This window comes from Engystomops pustulosus, chromosome 3 (genome assembly GCF_040894005.1).
Source record: "Engystomops pustulosus chromosome 3, aEngPut4.maternal, whole genome shotgun sequence".
Taxonomy (NCBI): Eukaryota; Metazoa; Chordata; class Amphibia; order Anura; family Leptodactylidae; genus Engystomops; species Engystomops pustulosus.
Window position 1 is genome coordinate 75,428,655 of NC_092413.1, and position 26,050 is coordinate 75,454,704.

Below are 26,050 nucleotides of genomic sequence, written 5' to 3' on the forward strand. Positions count from 1 at the left end.
GTGTTGAGTCAGTTCCTGGGTAGACTTGCGCACAAGTAAAGATCGTCTAGGTAATGTACAATAAATACATTCTGTGTCCTTAGAAAGGCAACTATTTACACCATTAGCTTTGAGAATATCCTGGGAGACGAGGATATCCTGAACAAAAGTGCTCTGAACTGGAATGTGCTGTTTCTTCTAGTGGTGTCAGTACAGCAAACCTCATCTTAGATCGATGGTGCTCATTTATGCCCCTTAATGAATAAGTGTGGCTGCTGTCTTGACTGACTCCATCTTGAAGTGCCTGTAGACCACATAATTGTTTAGCTTTTTTAGATTGAATATTAGCCTGTAAGAACCGCTGGGCTTCTTTATCAGAAACAAAGGAGAGTAGAAAACTGTTTTCTAATCTTCTGGGGATCCTGGCACAATGACACCAATCATGTTTAGATCTCTAGCCACATTAGAGATGTAAAATCTGAAATCTGGAGGAAGGGAGGTTAATTCCGGTTTGTATCCTTTTTCTATCAACTAGAGGATTCACGAGTTTGATGTAATCTGCCACCATTGTAAGTCTTGTAAGCTCCCTCTCACTTTGACATCATTGTTTTTTTATAGGAAGTGGTGCTGGTAGGGTTGAGTAGAAATCCTCTTTCCCACCTTTTGGGTAGCTCCACCTGCCTTGTTTGCCTTTGCCCCATAGGGGTATATTTCGTCTTTAGACTCCCGATAGGGCTGTTTCTTGGGTGTTTGCTTGGTTTCTGGCAAGCCTTTCTTCTTATTCCCTTGCTTTTTCAGAGATGGCATCCAAAATCAGGTCCAAACATAAGGTCCCTTATGAAAGAAGGCTACACAGTCTGGATTTGGACCTAAAATAGTACTCATCTTGTCGGCAATGAAGGCAGTGGCCAATTTCAGTATAGAGAGTGTTTCCAATAACAATTCTCTTGGTGTTCCATCTTTAATACACTTTTCCAATTCTGACAGACAGAAGAATAAGGTCCTAGCAATTGTGGTCGCAACATTAGATTTTAAATTCAGCATTGCTGCCTCCCAGGTCTTCTTTAGCAATGCCTATGATTTCCTATATAACAGATCATTTAACTGAATAGCATCCTCAAATGGTAGGTCAGTCTTCTTTGACACCTTCGTAACTTGCACATCTACTCTTGGAATGGTGTTCCATAGTTTAGTTTCCTCTTCATCAAACGCCAGGTAATTCCTGAATTCCCTGGAGACTGTGATTCTTTTTTCTGGTTCCTTCCACTCGTCGGTAATTAGTTCTTTTAAAGAAAAACTCTTTTCTTCTTACACCTAAGAATGGCAAATAATTCATTCTGGATGGACCTTATTTCAGGTACTACTACTTTATTTATTTATTTATAAGGAAACCTACCATTTGATTTGATGCATTATGAAGCAAACATACCTTGAGAATGCTTTAGCTACACTGATGCAGGATCATCCCATCATCCCATAATTCCTATGCCGAGCGTGTTTACTGATAAAACAATTATAAAATTATAATGAAGTGGTCTCACTTCTGTGGCTGGTACATCGCTTCTCCTAGCAAATTAGTTATTTACTGCAGGAGAGGATGTAATCAATGGGTTGTGCCTGTAGGCAGAATAATCAATTGCTGCACCATCCCAAAGCTGCTGTGTATGATTGCTCCAGTTCAGGTTGATTAATCATGTATTGACTAACTCATGACTAAGTGCCATGTGTAATGGCAAACTCTGTGTGTAATGTAAGATTTAGTGGCACTTATCAAATTTATCTAGCCGTCCTTATGTGCTACCACCTTATCCCTAAAACACCCAATGGGAAAAGGTCAAAGCTATTGCATAAAGTATAAGTGTAGGTGGGCACTAATAAGGAAGGTTCCGGATTTCTTAAATAAATTAATATTTATTTGTACATCCAAAAACATACAGATATAAAAATGAGACCTACAGACGTCTGTGTTAAAAGTTGGTCTTTGTAACAAAAAAACAACTAGCTTGAAAAAATAAAAAAAATAAAAAATATAGCGCTTTAGAGATATGTCAAAAATTTATTTTAAGTTAAAAAAATGGAGAGGGTTCAAAGTTCGGATGCCGTATGAGAGGTAGGTATCCGGGAGGTATTTTAAGTGGCTGGCAAGATATAGGGCCCTATATCTGCATTGTAAGGCTAAAAATCGGATCGGACCAGTATAAATGACAGGTAAACTTAAATGACTGTAGTCATACACTCACGGTTAGACGGTTCTAGCTTGTTTTCATATTAGACAAAGTTTCTTCGCAATGGAGAATAAGGAAAGGCAGTGTGGGCTGAGTACACTTTGGCGTCTCCACCGCCGCGTGTGTTGCGCAATAGCGCTCCAAGGTAGGTATTCTGGCGCGAGTCCTGTGTCAAGCAGCAAAGCTTTTGCTTCGTCTTCTCCTTTTGCAGTCCCGGTCAATCGTCTTGCATCAGGTGAATGATAGCTGCACACAACGGGGTGCGTCCAACCCAAGCAATAGAGTTTACAACACAGGATATTCTGCTATATGGCATAAAGGCTACTGAGGAAAGAGCTGTTTGCTCTGAAACGCGTCTAGCCACATTTACAGCTATAAATCATAGGATCGAGACCCATCTAACAAGCACTCACAAAAAAGCACCAAGTACTCAAAACGCAATAAGAGATTTATAGCAGAATATCCTGTGTTGTAAACTCTATTGCTTGGGGTGGACACACCCCGTTGTGTGCAGCTATCATTCACCTGATGCAAGACGATTGACCGGGACTGCAAAAGGAGAAGACGAAGCAAAAGCTTTGCTGCTTGACACAGGACTCGCGCCAGAATACCTACTTTGGAGCGCTATTGCGCAACACACGCGGCGGTGGAGACTCCAAAGTGTACTCAGCCCACACTGCCTTTCATTATTCTCCATTGCGAAGAAACTTTGTCTAATATGAAAACAAGCTAGAACCGTCTAACCGTGAGTGTATGACTACAGTCATTTAAGTTTACCTGTCATTTATACTGGTCCGATCCGATTTTTAGCCTTACAATGCAGATATAGGGCCCTATATCTTGCCAGCCACTTAAAATACCTCCCGGATACCTACCTCTCATACGGCATCCGAACTTTGAACCCTTCAAAGAGAAAACACCTTTTCCTCTCCATTTTTTAACTTAAAATAAATTTTTGACATATCTCTAAAGCGCTATATTTTTTATTTTTTTTATTTTTTCAAGCTAGTTGTTTTTTTGTTACAAAGACCAACTTTTAACACAGACGTCTGTAGGTCTCATTTTTATATCTGTATGTTTTTGGATGTACAAATAAATATTAATTTATTTAAGAAATCCGGAACCTTCCTTATTAGTGCCCACCTACACTTATACTCTGTGTGTAATGTGTTTGTGTAGGCAGTCAGCCTGACCCAGCTTTACCAAGGTCCTGAATTTTCTAATAGTTTTTTTTAGCAAAACCACTCAGCACAGGGATTAATCAAGATATGATCTTGCATCAGTGTAGCTACAGCATCCTCAAGGTATGTTTGGTTCATAATGCATCAAATCAAATGGTAGGTTTCCTTTAAGGTATCTCTCATTGCTTATAGTAATCGATCAAATTCTTTGGATGAGAAAACGTGTCTTGACTCAATCTTATTATATAGGGACGATGTGGAAGGATCCACATCAAAGGCATCTTGAAAAGAACAACCTGCTACTTCTGTCTCTGAGTCCAAGAAAGATTTAATCTTTCGTCAGGTGGTAGAGAGGGGCGAGCATAGAAATCAGAGTTTTCACCGTGGAGGTGAAAAAAAGGAGCACATTTTGTCTCTGAATGAAGCACTTTCATGTATTTTTTTGTTTTTCTCTCCCTGACACACGGAATAAAAAAGCTGTACAGAGACTGGTGGTTCAACATTATTATCATCTGTAACGTAAAGTACAACTGTAAATTATAATAACCTTTGCATAACTCTGCACCAAGCAAAAATAAGCAATATTCTAATCGACTCTAATTAGCCATCTACAGGTGTTTAACTACTAGCAGAGGCTTTACCTAGCCCCACAAACTAATCACCATTTGTCTTGCAACTGTTCTTGTGTCACAGAACATACAGGACCCCAGTGTGGTTGTGTAGGGTTGGTATAAGGAGCGATGACTGTTGTCCTCGGTGTGGCAGTGCGGGAGCGCACTTACTACACATGATGTGAGAGTGTCCTCTGTTGGGAATTTTCTGGAAGGAAGTCCTAGAACTTGTTAAGAAGGTCTATGATGTGCAGATCCCTGCCACCCCAATTTTTGGGTGGGTAGATGAGGTGTCAGATGAGAGGGAAGTACGACTGGGCATAGCCCGTATGCTGTACCAGGCGAGAAAATTGATTGCGTAACATTGGATTCAGGCTGCTCCTCCAATATACGAAGAAGTCCATTCCATGCACTGTAATGTTTCATAGGATAAATATGATGTGAATACTGTGAACATAAACTGGCTGATGTAGGCTTTATTCTATATCATATGTGGTAAGGATGTGTAGCCCTCAATGTACTCTTCCATAAATTGCTAACTCTGTCTCATAATGTACCATGTATATGTATTATGTATTGTATACAAGCAATATTCTTTCATGCTGTACGGCCCTTGGAAGGAGTGGGGGTTGGTTTTTATTTCTATGTGTTGTAAAATGAAAACCGTTCAATAAAAAAAGATTGAATTAAAAAAAAAAAAAACACCATTTGCCATGCTTCTTGGAAACCATGGTAAACCATATAGAACAGCTGGAGATGACAGGAGGCTTGTTGTAAGTACCAGCAGTAGAGGAGTGCAAAAAAAATTAGGACCTTAAGTCATGTTACAAATATGTGACACATGCTTTAGACCAGCCATGCATGCTGCTATCAGGATAGGAAGAAGCATGCTACAGGTATTGAAGAAATTGTTGTCAAAGGCTCTCTCCAGCTGTGCTAAAACTATTTTTTTTAGTAACTTTGCATTTACGCATGAATTTAAAGCATATACATCTATGACATCACTAATGACTGAGGAAATTAGATTGTGTTAGCTTCCTTTTAGCCATACACTTTAAAAAATTTTAAACAGCAAAATCCTGGAATACGGCTCGTGTAGCCTCCTTGCTAGTGGATCCCTGGCTCAGCTGTCTTTAGTTTTGTGATAACCGATTGGGAGTGGGGGGTGTCACCTGTGCTTTTGGTAATATTATACAGAAAGGAATTCTAAAAGACCAAATGAAGGAACATCGAAGGAGTTGTGCAAGTTATGATGATTTCATTCTGCTTTCCTAATGCTTTTAAGGGCAGTTTCACACTAGCCGCGGTTAGCCAGTGATCGGACCATCAGCGGCTGGTCACACTGCTGGGAACTGGACATTGAATTTTATATGCTAGACATAAGCATCGTGCATGCACATAAATCAATATAACAGAAAAAACTCACCTTGTTTTTATACCACAAAGCGTTGCTAATGTATTACACAAGACATAAAGCAAACCACTATCAAGAAGCATATCTGCCACTTTTGAACAGGAATTAATAATCTGAAGCAAAAGGCAGAAGGAATTGTGCAACAGGCTGGCATTGTGTAAAGAATTCTCAATCAACCCGAGAACTGGGATAATGCACCACTTCTGAAAAACATTTGCAGTTTTAATTTCATCAACATCAAACCTGTTTGGGATAAAAAATAAATAAATTCAATATTATTAAAAAAAAAAAAAAGATGGTGGTTACAATACAGTAAATACTATAATGATTCATACATTATCGATGAAACCAATAATATATGGAACAATGAACAATTTTAAATTATTTGTACATAATCTTTTATATGGTTGATTATTTTAACCAATATTTCTAACACTGCACTTGTAAACAAAGACAATATTCTGCCTATTTGTTAGTTTATGGGAAAACAACAATATATTTAACTTCGTAATATTGTGTAGCAATCTTCACAAAAAGGGAGCTGCAAAAAATGGCCCAGGACCAATCCAGAAAACAAACCGTCCCTGAACAAACACTTAAAAAGAGGGTTAAAATTAGTTTTACACTCTGACCGGGCTCTGAATACTACGGTCGTTCCTCCTCTTTTCATTCAAAGAAAAAAGATTTCTTCACTCAATTACACAGTTTTGAGCTGGCGTCCCATATATTACTTGATATGCACAGTTTTAAAAGTTTCTTGGTGGGTATATTTTAATAACAAATACCCATTTTTAAAAACATACACTACGCTATTTGTGCATATCTTTCTTCTAGCGGTCTGCTATGATAAATGGTGGAATCGAAGGAGGGAACCGCACTAAGAAGGTTCAGCCATCGCCCATAGCAACGGACATTGTTAACTCAAAAAGACCAGCCCAACCATGTCAGCCCAGGAAGAGGACACTGAGCTGGTGCAATTCTTGTCACCCGGCCCCTCCTCAGGGTATCGGAGGATGCCAAACACTCCAGAGAGCCCATCCACGGTTATGCCCCTGACCATGCCCTACTATCTTGGGACTCCCTGGTTGCCCCACTATGAAGGTTAGTTGCATACTCTCTCCAAATTTAGAGACAAGATGCTAGCTACCTTTCCTTGTTACCTGCTTACAGAAGAACAGAAAGCGGGCATCCTAATTGGGCAGTTAAAGGGACCTGCTCTCCGAGAAGTCAAGTTTTGGCCCCAAGTGGAATGCCATTATGTGGCCCAAATCCTCAATAGGCTGTGCACCACTTTTGAAAAGTGTACTGCCTCTGAGCTAAAGCAGAAGTTCTTTGGGAAAATACAGAAGCCCCCAGAATCTCTTAGAGACTCTGCTCCATCCAGGAAGAAAAAGCAACCAGATAGTTTATCAAAGCCAGCCCCTGCCCGTGACTCTCAGGCCAAACACCATCCGACTATGGCAAAATCTGTGAACACCTGGAGTAGAAGAGAACCAAGACTGCGATGTAGCATGAATGAATGTCAGTGGTTAAACAATAAACCCATGAAGCTTCGGGACGACCTCCAAGGGAAGAACCTCTAAGTCCCCAAGATTTCAATTGGATGCTAAGGTTTGTGGGGACTTGACCCATGGTTCATGTGACCATGAACGGAGTAACCCTACTGGCCTTAATTGATACTGGCTCTAAAGTGACCACCATCCACAGTGCTGCCATTGAGAAATGACGAAAAGGAGCATCCCTGTTACAGCCTCCAAAGGCGTACTTATAAATTATTGTTACTCATGGGAAAACTGTACCCATCTGCAGCTACTGGGAACCCACACTAACCGTCTGTGATACAGAGTTAACCAACAGGGCATAGTGGTAACACAAGTGCCTGAAGACGGTAACTTCTCACTGGTGTTGGGTAACAATGTCCTCCGCCATCATCTTCCCTGATAGATGAAGATGATATCATCAATGTACAGCGACCAAAAGAGGACCCGGCACATTGAGGGCTCATCATCTGACAGGAATAGGTCCCTCTCCCATCATCTGACAGGGAAGCCGCCAACAGCTGGAGGAATTTTTCATGAGATTTAACCAAAACACGGTTAATATCAAAGTTCCCTGGCATTCTGATCCTATCTGTATAGATTTCTTGGATGTGCATCTGATACGAGATGTGAACAGTTATTTGAAAATAGATGTATTCTTAAAGAGACTGATGTAAACACCCTGCTTCATGCTTCCTCGTTTCATCTTCGGCAAACAATAGCTGTGGTTCCAACTGGTCAATTCCTCCAAATGAATTGAATTTGTTCTCTGCCCGAGGAATTTGAGAAACTTGCAGAAGACTTAAAGGGAATGTTCTATGATAGGGGATATAGTCGACGATGCGTGAAAAAGACTCAACTCTCTCAGTTATATCCAAAACAAAAGGATTCAAATGAACAACCAAGATTCAATACCACTTACCATAGCCAATGGAGAGAGATGATTGATATTTCACGTAATTCTGGCCAGTTTTCACTACAGACCCTACTCAGCAACAATTATTGACTCCATAACCAGCCATGGCCTCAAGACGGGCACAGAAGGTTAGAGACCTTTTAGTACATAGTTACTTCACCCCCTCACCTCCATTGACTATCTTTGGTGCCTCCAAACCCAAATGGGGTAGTGCCCCGTGTGTACTGTTGGCGTGATTAATCATGCCATTTAACCCTGCCAAGAGAACTTAAAATGCGGGTGAATGTTAATGGCATTTTAGCGGCAGCCACGTGTAGGGATTTTGAGATCCCCTCTTTGAAACCAATTCCCAGACATTTTCGACAATACCATGCACATGACCCCAAGAAATTCAAGGTAAGAGGAATAGATCATGTAAATTTAGAAATGAGAGGGGTGTGGGGAGAAAGCATTGAAGCACAGATCATTACAACTCTAATCTAAAGGGATATGGACTCTCCAACTGGCCATTTGGCCGGTTTGAATGAAAACTTTGGCTTTTCAGTATTTTTATGATATTTAGCTATACACCCTTTGCTCTCTCCCTACTGATTGAGGACTCCTCACTTGAGATGCATAGTTCTGTGGTTTTAACTGTCAGTTATCTAGTCATCTTAAGATTAACTCTATTCTTTTTGTCTTCTTATATCACTTTTTTAGGTTTGAGATGTGGATCATATGATGGACATGCTCAATAATGAGTCCTGAAACTTTTACACTCCTTTCTCTCTCTTGGTGAAGGATGATTAGAAATGAGTGGAATCGTACAGTATCAGCTTGTGTGCTCGCTGGATCTAGAAGTTAAGGGGAGAGGATAGGAGTCCCCCAAGCACTTCATTTGCATATTTCTTAAAGAGGAGTTGTCACCCATAAAAAAGGCACTAGGAGCTTCTTACTACAGTACCGTATATACTTGAGTATAAGCCCCTGCAGTATATAACCTGCCAGCCCCTGCAGTATAAAGCCTGCCTGACACCCTGTAGTAAAAAAAAACAACAAAAACCACTGTACTTACCTTTCCAACACCCCCCGATGGTCCTCTTCTTGCTTTGGATCCTCTCTAGGTATTTGCTCGGCTGGCACATAGAATGACGTCAGCTGCTTGCGTGCTGAAAAACTTGGCTTATACTTGAGTATACAGGCAGTCCCGGGATTACGTACAAGATAGTTTCCAAAAGATTGTTCTTAAGTATATTTATTATGGTAGTTCCAGACAAATTTTTTTTTTCCCCAGTGACAATTGGATTTTAAAATTTTTAGCTGTAATGGGACCAAGGATTATCAATAAAGCTTCATTACAGACACTTTACAGCTGATCATTGCAGTCTGGAAGTATAGTAAAGCATTCAGAGAGCTTCATTGAAGGTCACAGTGGGCAGAGAGGTCCGTCTTTAACTATGGGTCTGTAAGTCGGGTGTCTTTAAGTAGTGGACCGCCTGTATGCAGTAAGCAGCTCCTTGCACTACCCCATTTTTAGCAGTGATAAAGCTAGCAGACACTGACATGCAGTACAATAGGAATGCTGGACCTTGCTCAAAGTGGTCCGCCATATTTATGACGGGGTGGGACTAGGAGGCGATGATTGCCGCATGAAGCCCGGCAGTCACCGCCGCCCTTTGGTGTTGGAGGGGCGGTCCGGGGAAGAAGCAGCTTCTAGTGCTTTTTTGATGGATGACAGGTCCTCTATAACTATTGTAATGGAAAGAGCAGCATAAGAGTAAAAAATATAAAGAAAGACATGGGGGGCATTAACATATCATTTTTTTTTGGAAGGTAAATTGTGGTGATGGATTCCCTTTAAGGAGATACTTTTATCAAGTCACTAACTAAAGAGTAAAAAAGGGTTGTCTAGTTAAAATTCAAGTTTTCCAGTATCCACGGAATCACGAGAATGGGGCACGCACCATGAAACTCAGTGCCATAGATGATAAAAGGAGAGGTAATGCACATGTCCGTCTTATTGCTCCTTTCTTTGGGGAGCAACAGATGCCTGATTTCGTGATCCAGTGGGGACCCAACACTCGTACAATATTTTGATCTTTCAAAACAAAAGAAAATTAACAAATGTTGTATAAAAGAAAATAAATGAAAGGTTTAAAAGTAATTTTGATATAGTCATTGCATTGAATAGGCGTAATATAATTGGTAGAACCTGTGCAGACGCTAATATAAATGCTATCATAACAGAGTAGATTGCAAGTAAGCTATTGGACCAAATGCCTTAAAAGCTCATGATAACTTGTAGATACAAAGAGAAAAAGAATAATAGATGAGAAGAGCAAGCAGGGGTCCAAAACCATTTTATGAACCATTTTGGGCAGCTTTTGACTCATATGAAATGCATCAAGTAAACAAAAAGAAAATCAATACTTACTCCTCTTCCAAGCCAATATGCCGTCCAAAGAACATTTCTAACAGGCAATGTAAAACTTCATGCCTTCCCTGATGGAGATAAAGCTGGTTAGCAAGCAGAGAAAAGCCGCTTTTCTTTAAGAAGGCTTCCTTCTCTTCTTTAGATGCCCGTAGAAAGTATGCATTTAGTAGCTAAATGAAAAATAAAAAATAATTTAACCATGTTGTTAACTTTTCGTAGGCTTACAAAATAAAAAGAATAAGAGGGGATCAGCAAAGTTATATACCCCTTCACCTTTATTCAGCCAAACAAAACAAAGTAGGTTACAGAGAACTAGAAAAAAGAAAAAACACACAAAATGACAACTTGTTGATGGTTGTGTGCAATCGGTTGGGACATTTTCTGGACCCCTGAGGGGTATGCAAGGTAAATTAATTATCATTTCTATAGACACTCCCTGAACACATGGGTTCTGGAAGGGGCAGGAAGTGAGTAAGAGTTGTCCATACAACTTCCATATGGCACAATACTGCCCCAAAACCCTGAACGACTTTAAGACCTCTTCCGCCAGCCTCAGTGAAACAGAACATTAACAGTTCATTAGGCTGCCACCAGCTCTAACTTGATATAATCCTGTTACGGACCAGGCTTATATCTTGTTAGAAGCCAACCCCAGGGTAGCATGTATTTAACCGAGACAAATACAAGCGATTCCCCCAGGCAAAGACTCTGGGCATAAGTGGTGTCCTAATTAAAATAGGTGCAGACAAACCCTTTGACACACCCGTAGGAAGGTTCTAGGAACCCTGGTGTCAGATCAGGAACCTTTGAAGAGTTCTAGTTTCTCAATAGGAAAATTTATATCTCTGTGTCCATGAATGCTAGAGCCAATTTGGACACAGACATGCAGCATCCTGGCTATCCCAATTTCAAATATATATTTGGCCTTGGGCTGAGATGGATCATTACTCCTTAACTGTCCCTAACTGATATTTTGGTCATACCAGCACCAGTGACTTGTACTTGTACTGATGAATATAATACCTCCTCCTGGCTATATGGCCTATATTTCATCACACTGGCGCAACCTCAATCCTTTTTAAAGGGAACCTATGACCAGATTAACTAATAAGTTCCCATAGCACTATACCAACTTGTGCCCCCACTCATTTTAGAAAAAAAAAAAAAACATAGCTCCTATCCCCACAAAATTAATTATGAAAGCCAAAATGGCATCCTGCCGGAAGGGTGTCCAAAGAATGCGTGCTATTCAAGCAAGGTAAGGCACCTCTCACTTCATGTCTGCTGGCAAGTTCTTCCTCCCACTCCCTTGGGATGATTAGTCATCCTCTGCTCTGCACAGCAGGAGTGAGGGGTGAAGAGAAGACATTAGGTGAGAGATTACACTGCCTCACATGAATAACAAACACCATTGACAGCCTCCCCTCTCTAATGGAATATCGACAGCGGAGCCCCCCATTAATAAAATATCCACAGCAGAGCCCCCTCATTAAAGAAATGTTTAGAGTGATCTAGGGGAATATAATATTGACAAATTTTAGAGATGTTCTTCCGAGCCCAAAGTTTATCTGAAGCATCTATATGATTTTATATTTTACAGCCAAAAGGAAAACCAGCTTAAGGTATCTAATGTATGCATGTTAAACAAGAAAGTTGGAAAAAAAATTGTGAATGAACTCACTCTTTAACAATGGATAACCAGGTCAACATGAGTGTTTGCAGTTCAAAAATAGACTATAATAACCTCATATAGTATTAAAAATATAGTTTTATTTATTCCATATATTAAAAAGAATAGACAATACAATCAATCAATCTTCATAATGATGAATTCCATATATTTAGAAAAAAGCCACAACCATCCAACCTCTAAGGACACTGCTTACAGTGCTGCTTACATTGCTTATTATACACATGGCAAACAAGTACACAACATGTATGAATGTCAAAAGTGCAAGTGCATGTACATCTGGACAACGTATGCTAAATCCAAAAGTGTGTAATATAGCAAAGGTTAGGAGTAATTGTAAATAGAACTATTAAGAAAGTGTTTCACAGATCATTCTCCCTTACCCATATTAACGCAGTTCCTAGGTCTAAGGAGCGGCACCCCAACAAGGGTTCCGCGTACATAATTCCTCAGGGGGATTACAGAAGAGACCCCCTCCTACAGTGGAGACACCATTAATGAAATGTCCACAGCAGAAGCCCCCATTAATGAAATGTTCACAGCAGGGCCCTCAACTAATGAAATGTCCACAGAAGAGCCAGCCCTCAATAATGAGATGTCAAGAGCAGAGCCCGCCATTTAGAGTCCCCTTAAAAATAATAAACATTATACTTACCTCAGTCTTCTTCTCCCTGTGGCTTCCTGACAGGGCTGGCAGAGGCACGCCTCTGGCTCTGCCGGTACACACTATGACGTCACACGGTGGCAACACCACATAATGTGCAGGCAGAGCGCAAAGGTCTGCCTGTGCCTATAAACTGTGAAGAGAAGAAGCCAAAGATAAGAATTTTTTTTTAAGGTTAAATCCAGGGTGTTTGGCAGTGATCTAGGGGACATTCTATTGATTGTGATTTTTTTTTTTTAAAGGGACAAAGTTTGGAAATGTTCTTCAGAGCCCAAAGTATATCTGAAGCATCTATATGATTTATATTTTACAGAATAGGTTTCAATGTGTAGGAGGCACGTGGCAATAGTCAGGACAGGAGAGCTACCCTCTATACCAGAGTATAAACCGAGGTACCTAATTTTAACACAAAAAACTGGAAAAAACTATTGACTCAAGTATAAGCCAAGGGTAGGAAATGCATTGGTCCTAGCCGACCCTAGTATACAGCCAGCCAACGCATGCCCCCCAGTATATAGCTAGAAGCCCCTTGTCACCTATATATATAGCCTGCAGCCTCTGACCCACAGTATATAGCCTGCGACCCCTTGTCCCCCAGTATACAGCCTGCAACCCCTGCCCCCAGTATACAGCCTGCAACCCCTGCCCCCAGTATACAGCCTGCAACCCCTGCCCCCAGTATACAGCCTCCTGTCCCCCAGCATACAGCGTGTAGCCCCCTCTCCCCCAGTATACAGCCCGCAGCCCCCTGTCCATAGTATACAGCCCGCAGCCCCCTGTGCATAGTATGCAGCCCGCAGCCCCCTGTCCATAGTATGCAGCCCGCAGCCCCCTGTCCATAGTATGCAGCCCGCAGCCCCCTGTCCATAGTACGCAGCCCGCAGCCCCCTGTCCATAGTACGCAGCCTGTAGCTCTCTATCCCTGATACAGGGTACAGCCCCTCACCGATGACCAGCCTAAGAAAAAGTGTACTCACCTTCCGCTGATTCCCCCCCTCACCCCCCAACAGTTCCCTTTCTAACCATCAATGTTCTGGCTCCAGCTCCCTCTTTCCGTGCGGTGCCATTGCCCTAGTCGTGCAGTCAGCGGCTCGCAGACATCATAGCGGCACAGACACTAGAATGACAGCAGGCCGCTGATGTCACAGCTCGAGTGACGGCACCGCAGGGAGAGAGGGAGCCGGAGCCGTACTTTGATGGCTACCAGGGGGGCGTCGGAAAGAGAGTACACTTTATTTTTTTGATAGACTCGAGTATAAGAAGAGTTGGGGTTTTTCAGCATGTTTCTTGTTCTGGAAAACTTGGCTTATACTCGAGTATATATGGTAAGTTTGCAAGCTGTGGGTTTTTTATTTATTTATTTATTTATTTTAATTACAGCCATGGAAAGGAACCATTTAGGGATAAGAGAAAATAATATTGATTTCTGAGTACAGTGTGTATGAAAGGATAGCAGTATACAACATATATGAATGGATAACAGGAAAAAAGTGTAGGCGGCACAGTGGATTATAATCCAATGTGGGTGTAGGCTCAAGGGGTTCGACTCCAAGCCCCAGGGAATATCCAGAAATTACAAGCAAAAGAGCAGTACTCCGTGACATTCAGTGTTTATTCATTCACAAGTGGAAAGTACAGTGCAAAGTTTCGGCTAGATCAATCTCCAAGCTTGAGATGGCAACATTGAGCTAGCCGAATGTTGCCACTATTAAGTACTAATGGTCAGGCAAAGTTATGCTAATAATGATATTTTATTAATAATTACATTTTTTAAAAACACATAGCATATATTTTTCAGACTATAAGACACTTTTTAGCAACAAAAAAAATCTTGCTAAAAAGCGCCTGCGTCGTATAGACCAGCACTGCCAGACCCTAATGACCACTGTAATGGAGATCGGGTGACGCCCTGATATAGAACTGCACCCGAACTCCCAGAGAGGAGAGGCTCCGCACTGCTCTCTCCCTCTACAGGACCTGCGGTGATGTCAGCATTTGTCTCCACAGCAATTAGACCAGCATTATACTCCACTCACCTAGCAGCAATTTACCCTCCAAGATGCCTGTAACATTGGAGGAAAAGGAATGGCGCCGGACCTAGCACTAAGTCGACTAAGAACTCTTTCACCTCCGACACCACAAGGCAACAAGATGGCTGCGGCTCCTCTTCTCCATCCGCACACTGCGCAGTCACAGAAAAGCAGCAGCGTAGCAAGCCGCTCAAACTCCCACTGACAGACGGACCTTGGGGTAAACACCCAGAGAACACAGGGGATACACCCCCCTCCTAGGTACCTGATAAATGGGGCATAACGCCACTGCAAAGACCCTGCAAAATGGCGGCCTCCCCACCTCAACTACAGGAGGAATATAGCATGCCTCCCTTGGCTCTGCAGATGCCAGAAAACTCAAATTCCACAGCCGACTCTCAATTAAGCCATAACTCCTCTGTTTCTTCACCATCCGCAAGCCCAGCTAAGCAAAGACAGAGGATGTTAGCCAATGCTTCCTATTCAGAAGACATACCTGCAATACAACCTGAAACACCAGATGCATTTGCCAAGTTTCAAACCTCAGACAAAATGGTGTCAGAAGTCAAACTTAAAGAAATGCTGGAAGCCTTCCGTTCCTCACTGCATAAAGATTTCTCATGCTTGATCACTCCAATCCAAAAAGCAGTTACAGAGATAGGCAAAAGAGTGTCGCACACTGAGGCTAAAATGGAAAAAGTTGCAATAGCCCACAAAAGTCTGGTAGACTCACATAACACTAGATAAAGTTAATGCTATCCAAGCCAAACTGAAGATCGCGTTAGAAGAAATAATATTGAGCTAATTCCTGATCATATGCTACGTTCCTATGTACAAAAGCTTACAAAAACGCTCCTGCTAGAGTTGACAGAGTACCAAATTTGCATTGATAGGGCTCAGAGTCCCAAAGCCGGCTAATCTCCCATAATCTGTACTGAGGGATGTATTTGCAAGGTTCTCATTCTTTCATGTTAAAGACCAACTCCTATCCCAATCGCGACATATGCAATCCCTACTATCACCATATGAGGACATCAGTCTCTTTGTGGACCTCTCCACAGCTACGTTGCAGGTCAGGAAGGCCTTCCAGCCGATTACCTCTACGCTAAGAAAAAAATGAAATCCTCTACAAAGATTCTCATCCAAAAAAGCAAAGAAATGTTCTAGGACCCCTATATCTGCAGCACCGGTGAAAAATAGTATATAAAACTTAACTTTTATTCCAAGGTCGATATTTAAAGAATTAATTCCCTAACAAACAATTTACATATATATTTACAGATATTTTGTTACATCAGTAACAGTTCAATTGTAAAACCTCTTATGTCTTTCACATGAGGAATTTCTGAGGACCAAAAATACATTAAGGCCAGACAAATACTCCATCAATGTTCTGTAGATTACTTAATTCTGACGCAAATTTGTCCTGACATAGAAATGCATCTCTGAAAAACATGGTTTGCCTGCATGCAGGACTACACAGCACAACTTATCCAATCGGATGCTAAATTTACGTTCTATGGATTTAGTAATCCTAATGTAGACTATCATGCCATAAATGCAAAAACATGGTTTACCTGCTTGCAGAACAAGTTACAGAGTATAATGGTCGATCAATCAGCAAGTGTAAAATGGAATGTTCTTACCATTGCTGTCTGTGTGCCAGGGCAGAAAGCGAGTTCTAGTGGCTCAAGGGCTAGGAGTCCGCCCTGTGCAGTAGGTTGAGGTCAGGTAGCGCAGATGCGTGGAGACCCTGTTCATGCACTATTGCGACCTGGCACCCCCAAGATTTTTGCCCCCGCTCTTACAAGGGCAGTCCTAATCTGACCCTATTAAATGATCTATCCTAGCCCTATGCATTTCATCCTTAAACAGGTACTCATCAGGGGCTTTGTGGAGGTATAGGAGCCAAAAAAGGTATCCAATGTGACCCGAACCAGTGGTCATAAGGTCAGGTAAACATGCATCCCATGGCAGGGACATTTCGTTCTTTGTTTCTTCCTCACCGCTGCCCTGCAGTCATCCCTTGCCATTGGAGAACCTCGACCCCTCCTCCCTTTGTGGAGGGGGTACAAGAACATATGTAGAATGGAGAAACTCACTGCAGAAGTGAACCTGACCACCGAAAAGTTTACCCAAATCTGGCAACCATGGTTCCTTTTTAAAGAGACACCCGCATATATTGCACTGTTTACTTGAATCTGATCCCTCAGAGATCCTGGTGGGGAGTCCCATTATACCCTTTACCGATTAGATAGTCTCGCCCTCCTCCCTCCCTTGTGTGTTCTCCGTCTTGTACCCTCCCCCTGCCCCTCTTTTTCTCTATACTCCCTTTTCTCAATTTCTATGGTTTCAAAACTGAACATTGCCTCTTAGATGAGGTTATACAACATCATAAGGAGCTAATTCCTATGACAACCTAGTCCCTAAACTTTGTCTTGCGAAATCGCCTCGTGTTTGTGGGGCCTACTTCTTTCATTCTGTTAGAAAGGTTGGTCATTTTCTCAGCCCCCAATTTTCTCAGGGCAAAACTTAAGAGCTACCAAGCTCTAGATCATTTTTTGAATCTTTATGTGAGATTCTTACCTATTCCCCATATACAATTATTGTGACATTGCGTTGTACACGGATCCTGCGTGATACTTGATATGTGTGCCCTGAAAATTACTTGGTGCATGTTGTTGATTCTTGTTTAGAGCTGGTCTTTCTTTTCAATAAACTACCGTATATACTCGTGTATAAGCCGAAAAAAAATGTGCTGAAAAACCTCATCGCGGCTTATACACGAGTCAATAATAATAAAAAAAATTAATGTTCACCCTCCAGCTCCCGGTCTTTGGCGGCGGCTCCTGGTCCTCGGCGGCAGCTCCCGATCCTCTGTGGCGGCTTCTCTCTTCTATCTTCACGTGCCGGCAGTCGCGTCTATGCGACTTGCCGGCGGGCGCACAATATGATGTAGCGGTGTTGCCGCTGATGACGTCATCAGCGGCGACACCGCCGCATCGCACTGTGCGCCCGCCGGCAAGTCGCATGGACGCGACTGCCGGCACGTGAAGATAGAAGAGAGAAGCCGCCGAGGACCAGGAGCCGCCGCCGAGGACCGGGAGCCGCCACTAAGCATCAAAGGTGAGTATCGTCGGAGGGTGAGTATTAAGTTTATTTTTTTATTATTCGCTAGGCATACTGAGGGCAGGCTGTATACTTTTTGGGGGCAGGCTGTATACTTTTTGGGGGCAGGCTGTATACTTCATGGGGGCAGGCTGTATACTTCATGGGGGCAGGCTGTATACTTCATGGGGGCAGGCTGTATACTTCATGGGGGCAGGCTGATTGTATACTACTTGGGACAGGCTGTATACTACAAGGGCTGGCTGGTTGTATACTACAGGGGGCTAGCTGGCTGTATACTACACCCTCGGCTTATACTCGAGTCAATAGGTTTTCCCATTTTTTAGTGGTAAAATTAGGGGTCTTGGCTTATACTCGGGTCGGCTTATACTCGAGTATATACGGTATATTGAATATAAAATAGTTTACATGGTGGGGGGCAGTATATTAGATAATTGAGGAGGCAGTATATACAATGAGTTGAGAAGCCCATTTTATTAAATAATTACTTGAGAGGGCCAGCATCTAAAATTCATGGGGCACCACAGCATATTAGAAAGGACAATAAATAGGTAAAATAATTCATTATAGGTACATATATTGTGTAATTAATTGGGGGGAAACATATAATTAGGGGTGCAGTATTATTTATTCAGGGGTTATAGTATAGCCATACATTGGGGGTCACAATGTATTTTTTATATATCCAGGGGCCAGAGCGGCTGAAATTATGGGGTATATTTGGGGGGCATATTTCTGTTATCCAAGTGATATTTTTAGTTGCACAGTATGGGGCATGTGCTGCGCGGAGCTAAGGACATCTGATGGAAAATTCTTTAGCCATAAGTTGATTCTGGCCCTGAAGGAGAAGACCCGTCACATCAGCCTGTGACAGGTCACATCTGCCTGTCTCAGATCAGTATTATATTCACTTAATTGCATTCATTAACTTTCTAGTGTGAGACACCTCTCAGCTTGTACTGTACATGTTATGTCCATAGTGAGCCAGCATTGTGGTGTGGGGTTGTCATCAGTTATTTTTATGGTTTTCAGCATTTTTTATTGGTAAAGTTGACACTTCACTGTGTCCATTAACCCCCAGGTCTGTGACATCAGTGTATGTGTATTAACCCCCAGTTCTGTGACATCACTGTGTTCTGTATTAATCCCCTGTGTTATCACTGTGTGTAAGTGTGTATTAACCCCGTGTTGTGCCATCACTGTGTGTATTAACCCTCTGTGCTATAACTGTGTTCATGTGTGTGTATTAACCCTCTGTGCTGTGACATCACTGTGTATGTATTAACCCCTGTGACTAATAAATTCTTAAGTGGAGGGCCTACCTTATGATTTATTAAAGGAGAGCCCTGCCTAATTAAATACTAAGGGGGAGACCTACCTAGTGAAGCACTACGGGGGACCCTGCTTGTAGCATTATGGGTGCACAGTGTGGTCAGTTGTGGTGTGATGGGGTATATGTGATACAGTATATGTGGGGGCTCCATGTGGTCAGTTGCGGTGTGAGCTGTATATACGATATATGTGGGGGGCACAGTGTGATCAGTTGTGGTGCAAGTTGTATATAAGACATATGTGGGGGCACAGTGTGATGAGTAAAGGTGTGAGGGGTATATATGTTATATGTGGGGGAAAAGTGTGGTCAGTTGAGGTGTGAGGGTATACATGTGGGGGGTACAGTGTGGTCAGTGTTGCATGTGATGCTCAGGTGTGAGGAGAATATAGGATAATGCCCACCATGTCTGTTTTATAAACCCTCAGAGATATGGCATGGCTGGAAGAAGTCGCCCGGAAGAGCAGACAGAAGGAAAGAGACAGCATGAGAGACGTCACCTGTAAGACATTGGATTACACTGCAGTTTCTGGTATCTACTATTATATTGTGGTAAATACTGGTCTGTATGCGTAGATTATCATTTAGTAATCAAGTATTATTCACTCATTACTTCATTCAGTCATTATGTCATTATGTAATGTTAATGGTCTTGATGTAGTGTTATTATTTGGGCCGTGTACAAAGGTATCATTAGGGATATTGTCCTTTGCAGGGGGTGTTTGTGTAACAATATGGTGGTAAAGATCAGTAAATGGAGTTTATATTGGGTAAATTATTGGTAATATTGGGCTGTCAATAGAGTATTGTGTTCATTCTCCGTATATTGGTATTCTCTTTATGTTGTGGTAGTGCTGTGGGTTATAGTTTGGAGGGATCATTTGGAAATTGTAGCTATTGTTTGGAATATTGGTCTTATGGTAGTTTTAATTGGTAACAGTATTGTATCATTATTTGGTACTAATATGGCGGGAGTATTTTTCGGTTTGTCATGGACCAAAATTGGAATTTGTTTAGTAAAGGTAGGAATTTATGAACCAATTAAAAACTATAGATACCATTGTTTGTAAAATCTATAGAGCTCTGTGGTAACTATGTGGTAACTTTTTACATAAATTGTTGTGTGAGGAGGCCCTGCATCAGCAGTCTAGCTGGGGGCCTCATCCTAAACAAATTAAACAAATAGAAAAAGGTAAAGAAAAAAAATAAAGCGGCTTAAAAGGGCCGCTAAGGTCTAGGGTCAGTCCCTGCCGCGGACAGTGACGAGCCTAATGGGGTCAAATTATACCACGAGCAGACCAGCTGGTCGTGGGGCCCAATAAGAGACGTTCCATCCATGCAGGGCGCCCCGAGGGCCAGGAACTGCCAAAGGAGTCAGGCATAAGTGTCCATGCCTAAATAGGAAAACATTGCAATCAGGTCAACCGTAAACATTATAGAACTGTAATAATGTATGTGACTACGTGACACTGTAAAGGATACTGCAGGAGTCTACTAGAGACCAGTCCAACGACTGAAGTGAAAGAAAAGGGCCCCAAGTGATCCTTAAGAACAGCACAGAGTCCGGATTGGATCAGGAGATGTTCATCTTGGGTGGGGAGGGCCCTGGGCGCCCACATCGCGCCTATCTGGAGAGAGTCTCCTGGCTCTTCGTCTGGGAAATCTCTGCTGTCTCGGTGGTTGAGGAGAGGGACCGGTCGGGAGGAAAGAGTGCCAGTCTGGGATGGAGACCTCTGGCAGGTTCAGAGCAGCGAGGAACACTGGGAGGTCCCCGGGATGGTGGAGCACCATCAGGATGCCGTCACGCCTAACTTGGAGGCAAAACGGGAAACCCCAAGAGTATGGTATGTTTCTGTCCTGTGGGATGCCCAGGAGGGGCTTAAGGGCCTTGCGTATCTGTAGTGTCAGGCGGGACAAATCAGTTAACAACTGGTCTGTAAGCACACTTTGCCTGCCTCCCTTGCTTTGGTCATGATTTGTTCTTTCAATTGATATCTATGGACTCTACAGATAATGTCCCTAGGCCGGAAAAATGCTGTGGAGAGGCGTGTGCCCCCATTGCGGGTGACTGGTGGAGGGACTGGACAGATATTCTGTCTTGGGTATCTTGAAGGCATAAATTCGGGCTCTATGACAGAGATGATCGAGGTGGCACAGGAGATTGCCAAGTCGGCGTGTTCTGAGGCCAGGCATCAGGGGAGAGAGTTGGGGCTTCCAGAGAGGACTCGGCTGGGCTTGAGTGCGTGTGAGAGGCCGCAGGGGCCTTTGGGTCTAGTGCTTGGAGCAAGGTGGCCTTCTGCACCACTACCACTGGGTACAGTGCAGTCTGCTGGTATGGGGCAGGTGAGGCCAGCTCTGGGGTTGGGGCTCCTGTTGAGCTTAAGGAGTGCAGCCCAGATGATTGGGGGCAGGGGCTCATAGCCTGAGTGAGGCTCCTCTGTTCCTGTGGAACTAGGATGGGATCAAAATCCCAGACTGCAGGGGAGAGGTGTTGCTCACCTGCGGCTGTAGCTTGGTCAGTGGGCCGCTGCAGAGTGGGGCTGCACTGTACTGGTGAGAGGCAGGAGCCATTCATCCCCGACATGAGAGCGGCGAGACCAGAGGGCGACAGGTTATGGCTGGAGGTACCTGTAGCGCTGGCCTCCTGGGCTGCTGCCGCTTCAGCGATCCGGTGTCGGGACGAGCATCTGGAGCACGGCAGCCGGGGGCGACAAGTCGATCAGGTCGCCGTCCTCCTCCTGAGTAGGTCGCTTGTCCTGGGAGGCCTGCGGGACCAGGTATTGGCTTATACCCCTCAATGAGGGCCACGTTGTGGTGGAGGCGGTGTGCCCTGTACCCCTCTTCTTTCTGGGTCCCATGGGGTACATAAATAGGCAGGATGGAGGGAGATTTGCTGGCAAGGATTCCTGGCTGGCCGGGAGCAAAGCAAGGTTGCTTCCTCACTCCGCCATAGCCAGGCCACGCCCCTTAGATAGTAGTCTTATTGTGAGAATAAGGATAGTGAAATAAACGCTAGCCAGAGATTGTGATCTGTACTAATATGCAGTGATATGCAAACATGACTAGCCCAAGTTCATACAGAAGAAGTTCATTCACTAGTGATATTAGAATTGGACACAGTGTAAACAAGAAAGTGTGTGCCAGTACCTAATAGTGATACAATGTTGCAACTGTGCTCTAGAAGAACTGATGAACAGGGACACCTATTAATCTAGAAGTGGCACTGAGAACACTTTTTGTTGAACCTTCTGCAGTTGTAATAATTCTCTGGCTCTGATGTTTGACATCCTACATATACACTACACTCAAACTACATAAATTTTAACTGTTATAGAAAACTAGCCCACAGGATATATATAAATAATATCTACTGGTTCTTTTTAATAAGAATGAATAAAAGTGACGTTTTAATGTATGATTGACTAATGGGTCTCAAAGAGGTCATATTGACCTTATTTGTAATTATTGTTTCAAGTGTATGGATCCAGTCAAAAGAACTATCCACACAATTGGTGACTGTCAATGCATGTCACACAACCTGTGATAGCACCCACCAATCAGTGATAGAATCATAGTAGCCCATTAGGTCACCTTTAATGATCTGTATATACAGATATGCAAGAGGATGCACATAGCATGTTTCTCAAATGCCTGTTGGCACACTCTGGTTGAGGAGTCAATGTGATGTCATGATTGATATCACAGGATCCCCTTTCGGCGCGGCGTTCAGTATGAGCTGTACTCAGCAGTTGCTTGTCACAGTATAGGATCAGCCTGTCAGTATGATGGCTTTGTATGCAGTAGCACGGTGCCATGTAAATGGGCAGAGCTCTTCACTGCTCCAGCTCAGTCTCTGAAGCCATAGAAAGTCATGTTACCAGAGCATATACTGAGTCATTGATCTCAGGTCACATGACCTTGGGGTTAAGAGCTGCAGTATTAAAGGGTCTAGAAGAGGCTGCAACTTGTATTCCCAAGAGAGGGAGAAAAGTGCCATTTTAAAGAAGTAAACTTGTCTAAACAAGAGTTAATGATACTTGTACAGACATACGCAGGCAAAGGTTGCAGTAACATGTGCAGGTGTATTCCTGTTGAGTTTAAAAGACCAAATAAAATGATTGTCTTGAAATTGTGATACCCCTTAATAGCTAACAAATGGATGTTACAAAGATGTTTGTAGATGTTTCTGTGCATGATTTATTGTGTGGCAATAAGGCCTTGTCCGGCCTTTGAGGTTTTGCCCTGTTTCTGCAATATAAAAACTTCCAAATGACATTTTCTCACACGCAATCAGTAAAAAAGAATACATGTTGCATACCAATACTGGTTCAGATAGTGTATAGAGAGTCAATCCATAGGGTAATATGAGTGTTATAAATCAAGCTGTACTGACATGGTATAGTCTATCACATTTCCACAAACCAGGGTAAAAAAGACATACACAGCTACATGAAAACCAACAATGAAATGAAATAGGTCTTACCCATTTGGCACTCTAAGTACGCTCCTCCACCAGGGATAACGCAGTCCCCAACACTGTGTGTGAAGCTGCTGCATTGTGCGACCGGCGCGTGCTATAATTATGCGATTGATCGCCAGCTGCACATTGGTTTGGGATGAATACATTAGACAAGCCCTGAACTGGATGACGCCACCCCCGAACGAAGACAATTCAAGCTAAAATGTGCTTCAAGAACGGCGCTATCCCTGCTGCAGGAGCGTACTTGGGCAAAATTGGTAAGACCTTTTTCATTTCATTGGTGTTTGTCATGTAGCTGTGTATGTCTTTTGTACCCCAGTTAGTGGAAATGCATACCATGTCAGTACAGCTTGATTTATAGCACTCTTCTTACCATACGGATTGACTCTCCACACACTTTCTGAACTTGTATAGGTATGCAACATGTATTCTTTTTTACTATTACGATATCCTGCAAGGGGATAAACTCTCTTCTGTGTACCACTACCTACATTTTTAACCATTGATTCCGAATAAAGATTTACTGTTAAACAATGGGTGCAAGGTGATACATTTAAATTCCTCTTATTGCTTTCATTTTTTAAATTTTCTTCTAAATTTTAGATATCACACACAATCAGGTAGACCACATTAGAAGTGGAACGAGAAAATGTGACAGGAATGTTATATTCCTGCTGTGGTGGGGATTTGTATCCTGTCAAAATCTGAGGACAGAAATACCACATGCAACATCCATACAACATGCCGAATCATTTAAACAGAATCATAGATTGTGAGGCAGCTGCCTCTTCCCTGGGACTCATCATTCAATGTAAATTAAATTTATATATACTACTGAAATGATTCCAAATGCTGGCAAAAGGCTTTTTTTTTTTTTTTTTTAAATCGGTATAGCATAGGCTATTGGAAAATGCCATAAAAATGGCATTCATGGTGACAGGTTTGCTTTAAGGCAAGCACAATTATACAAAGAGAACACTTAAATACTCACTTTAAGAACTCCTTGTTGAATAAGTGAAGAGGGGTGATTAACTAACACTAAAAGGACATCCACTTGTATTATTTCATTGAAAACATTGGATACCATGATATCTGGCATAGTTATTATCACTCCACATAACAGGCTATAAATCCCACAGCACACAAGATGTATGCATTCATCCACTGATCTAAAAAAAACAAAACAAAAAAAAAACAGTTAAAACATTTTTAAAAGCGGATAAAACAGAGGAAACAGAAGTTAAAATGCCTGACTATATGCAAATCACTTGTTTATAGTTGGTACAAAGACTGTTTTGCCTTGTTTAACTGATATGCTGGAGAGATTCAGGAAATATTCCAGACTGGAAATAAACTGGGGCAAATCTGTTTGGACCTCTATTACTAACTTGCAGGTAGAGATGAGCAGATCCAATTTTCTGTTCAGGTGTGTCCTGCGCAACCCGGAACTTATTTCTGAATTACACAAGCTTGTACAGGCAGTCCCCGGGTTACATACAAGATAGGGTCTGGAGGTTTGTTCTTAAGTTGAATTTGTATGTAAGTCGAAACTGTATATTTTATAATGGAAGTTCTAGACAATTTTTTTTCTTTTGCCCCAGTGATAATTGGAGTTTCAAAATTTTTGGTGTAATTGGACCAAGAATTATCAATAAAGCTTCATTACAGACATCTTACAGCTGATTATTGCAGTCTGGGACTATAGTAAAGCATCCAGAGAGCTTCACCAGAGGTCACAGTGGGCAGAGGGGTCCGTCTGTAACTATGGGTTGTCTGTAAGTCGGGTGTCCTTAAGTAGGGGACCGCCTGTATAACATTTGTGTCATCCCATTCACTCTCATAGACTTTAAGCTCTTGTAAGCAGGGACCTCACTCCTATTTTAAATGAGAGAATATATATCACTCTGGCACTTGTTGTTTCGTCCAATCATTGCACTCATAATATAACAATTTCACAATTAAAGCAATATGATTATGATGCCAACATACTGACCAGCGGGGAATACAGTCAACACGTTTCATGTGTTCATGGCATAAGGAAATTGGGAAGTTGATATAGTATATACCTGGTGATGTAAATAATTAACATCACCAGGTATTTACTATTATTTACATCACCAGGTATTTACTATTATTTACATCACCAGGTATTTACTATAACGTTCTTCCGGGAGCAGCCTATTCACATGAATCGTATCTAATCTGGCGCAAATAACTTTTTCATAATTTGGTTTATGGAGCTGTCATTCTGTTTTCAATGCTACCATCTTTAGAACCGTACGGCCTTCTTTTTTTTAAATGTAAAATTTGTTTTCAAGCAAAACATAGTACAGGTGGTAATGCATGCAATGTTGGTCTATTCATACATCAAATCACAGTTGTGTTTTGTATAATGATAAACAATAGCTCTGTCAGCAAGTCAGCATTCAAGTTAAAGTATCCAGAGCAAT

The 26,050-nt window shown here is 42.2% G+C and overlaps 1 protein-coding gene and 1 long non-coding RNA gene across 5 annotated transcripts in view; one reads left to right on the forward strand and one right to left on the reverse strand.

The window, feature by feature from the left end:
* LYST (lysosomal trafficking regulator) overlaps nt 1-26,050 on the reverse strand; it is a 511,246-nt gene that overhangs the window by 230,337 nt on the left and 254,859 nt on the right. For all 3 annotated transcript variants that reach the window (XM_072141114.1, XM_072141113.1, XM_072141115.1), the window contains exons 23-25: nt 24,592-24,769; nt 10,278-10,447; nt 5,423-5,653 (exon numbers count right to left, since the gene is read on the reverse strand). In XM_072141114.1, coding sequence (XP_071997215.1) covers nt 5,423-5,653; nt 10,278-10,447; nt 24,592-24,769 — 579 coding nt within the window. The remainder of the gene's footprint in view (nt 1-5,422; nt 5,654-10,277; nt 10,448-24,591; nt 24,770-26,050) is intronic.
* Nucleotides 18,999-26,050, forward strand: part of LOC140121480 (uncharacterized) — a 31,724-nt gene continuing 24,672 nt past the window's right edge. Inside the window, exons 1-2 of one of the 2 annotated variants that reach the window (XR_011854112.1) lie at nt 18,999-19,064; nt 19,549-19,652. This is a non-coding gene — a long non-coding RNA (uncharacterized lncRNA). The remainder of the gene's footprint in view (nt 19,065-19,548; nt 19,653-26,050) is intronic. The other variant, XR_011854113.1, reaches the window with a different exon arrangement.